The sequence below is a fragment of the Acyrthosiphon pisum genome, chromosome A1 (genome assembly GCF_005508785.2).
Source record: "Acyrthosiphon pisum isolate AL4f chromosome A1, pea_aphid_22Mar2018_4r6ur, whole genome shotgun sequence".
NCBI lineage: Eukaryota > Metazoa > Arthropoda > Insecta > Hemiptera > Aphididae > Acyrthosiphon > Acyrthosiphon pisum.
The window spans coordinates 40,546,232-40,547,053 of NC_042494.1; the positions used below are offsets into that span (position 1 = coordinate 40,546,232).

At 39.9% G+C, this 822-nt stretch overlaps 2 protein-coding genes across 2 annotated transcripts in view; both read left to right on the forward strand.

Annotated features, from left to right (window-relative positions):
* Positions 1-822, forward strand: part of LOC100160310 (titin) — a 159,967-nt gene that overhangs the window by 153,117 nt on the left and 6,028 nt on the right. The window lies entirely within an intron of this gene.
* LOC115033522 (titin-like) overlaps positions 321-822 on the forward strand; it is a 6,530-nt gene continuing 6,028 nt past the window's right edge. The window contains exons 1-2 of the mRNA XM_029486225.1: positions 321-380; positions 716-804. Of these exons, the coding sequence (XP_029342085.1) occupies positions 321-380; positions 716-804 (149 nt within the window). The remainder of the gene's footprint in view (positions 381-715; positions 805-822) is intronic.

Genomic DNA, 822 nt, shown 5'->3' on the forward strand with positions numbered 1-822 from the left:
TTTTATGATTGAGAGATTTTCTTCGTAGAGGAACAAATATGAAATAATATATTGCGAGTAGCGAGCTATGATTTTTTTCTTTTTATTACTGTAACTGTCATGATCATTTTTCACGTAAAAAATATTTGAAACCTTTGCGACAGTTGCGGATCCGTAAAACTACACCGCCGAGCCGTACGCTTTCCCCCTCGCGACTATCGTTCCGCATCCAAAGGGTTAGAACGTGCGCGTATTGTCTTCCCGCTCGACGTGCATAATATGTATTGCTGGACAAATTCATCGAAGAATGTTGTCCCGGCGCTGCGATTCCTATTTTGGGCATGGCGGAAATGAAAGTCAGTGAAATATCATTAGTCGCCGTCGTCTACTGCAGTCTCCAAGTATAATACATATTATATATATATAGGTATTGCAGGTCATACGAAAACGTCGCCGCGGTCAGATCGAAATTTTTTCTCTATAAATCATATTATTATAGTCTCGAAAAATAGATTTCTCGCGGATAAGATTCTTCTTCGTCCGTCTCTTTTTTTGTGCCTATATAGGTTCTTATAATGATCGGTGGTACTTACCTACTCGTGTATCGACTGTACCATCGTATATCGCGATAGTAATATATGAAACTCGAGAGTGAGGCGATATTATTCTGAAGCGCGGGATTGCAGCGTTTTGCATTTCACCTAATTTGTTGGCATGCGATGTTCCGTATTTTTAGAATATATCTCAGCTTGCAGCAGCAGGAGTTCGCGCCTGCTGCCCGATTTCAACCGCGAATAATATAAACGCTGCAATAAAAAGAAAAATGTAAAAATAGAAGGAATC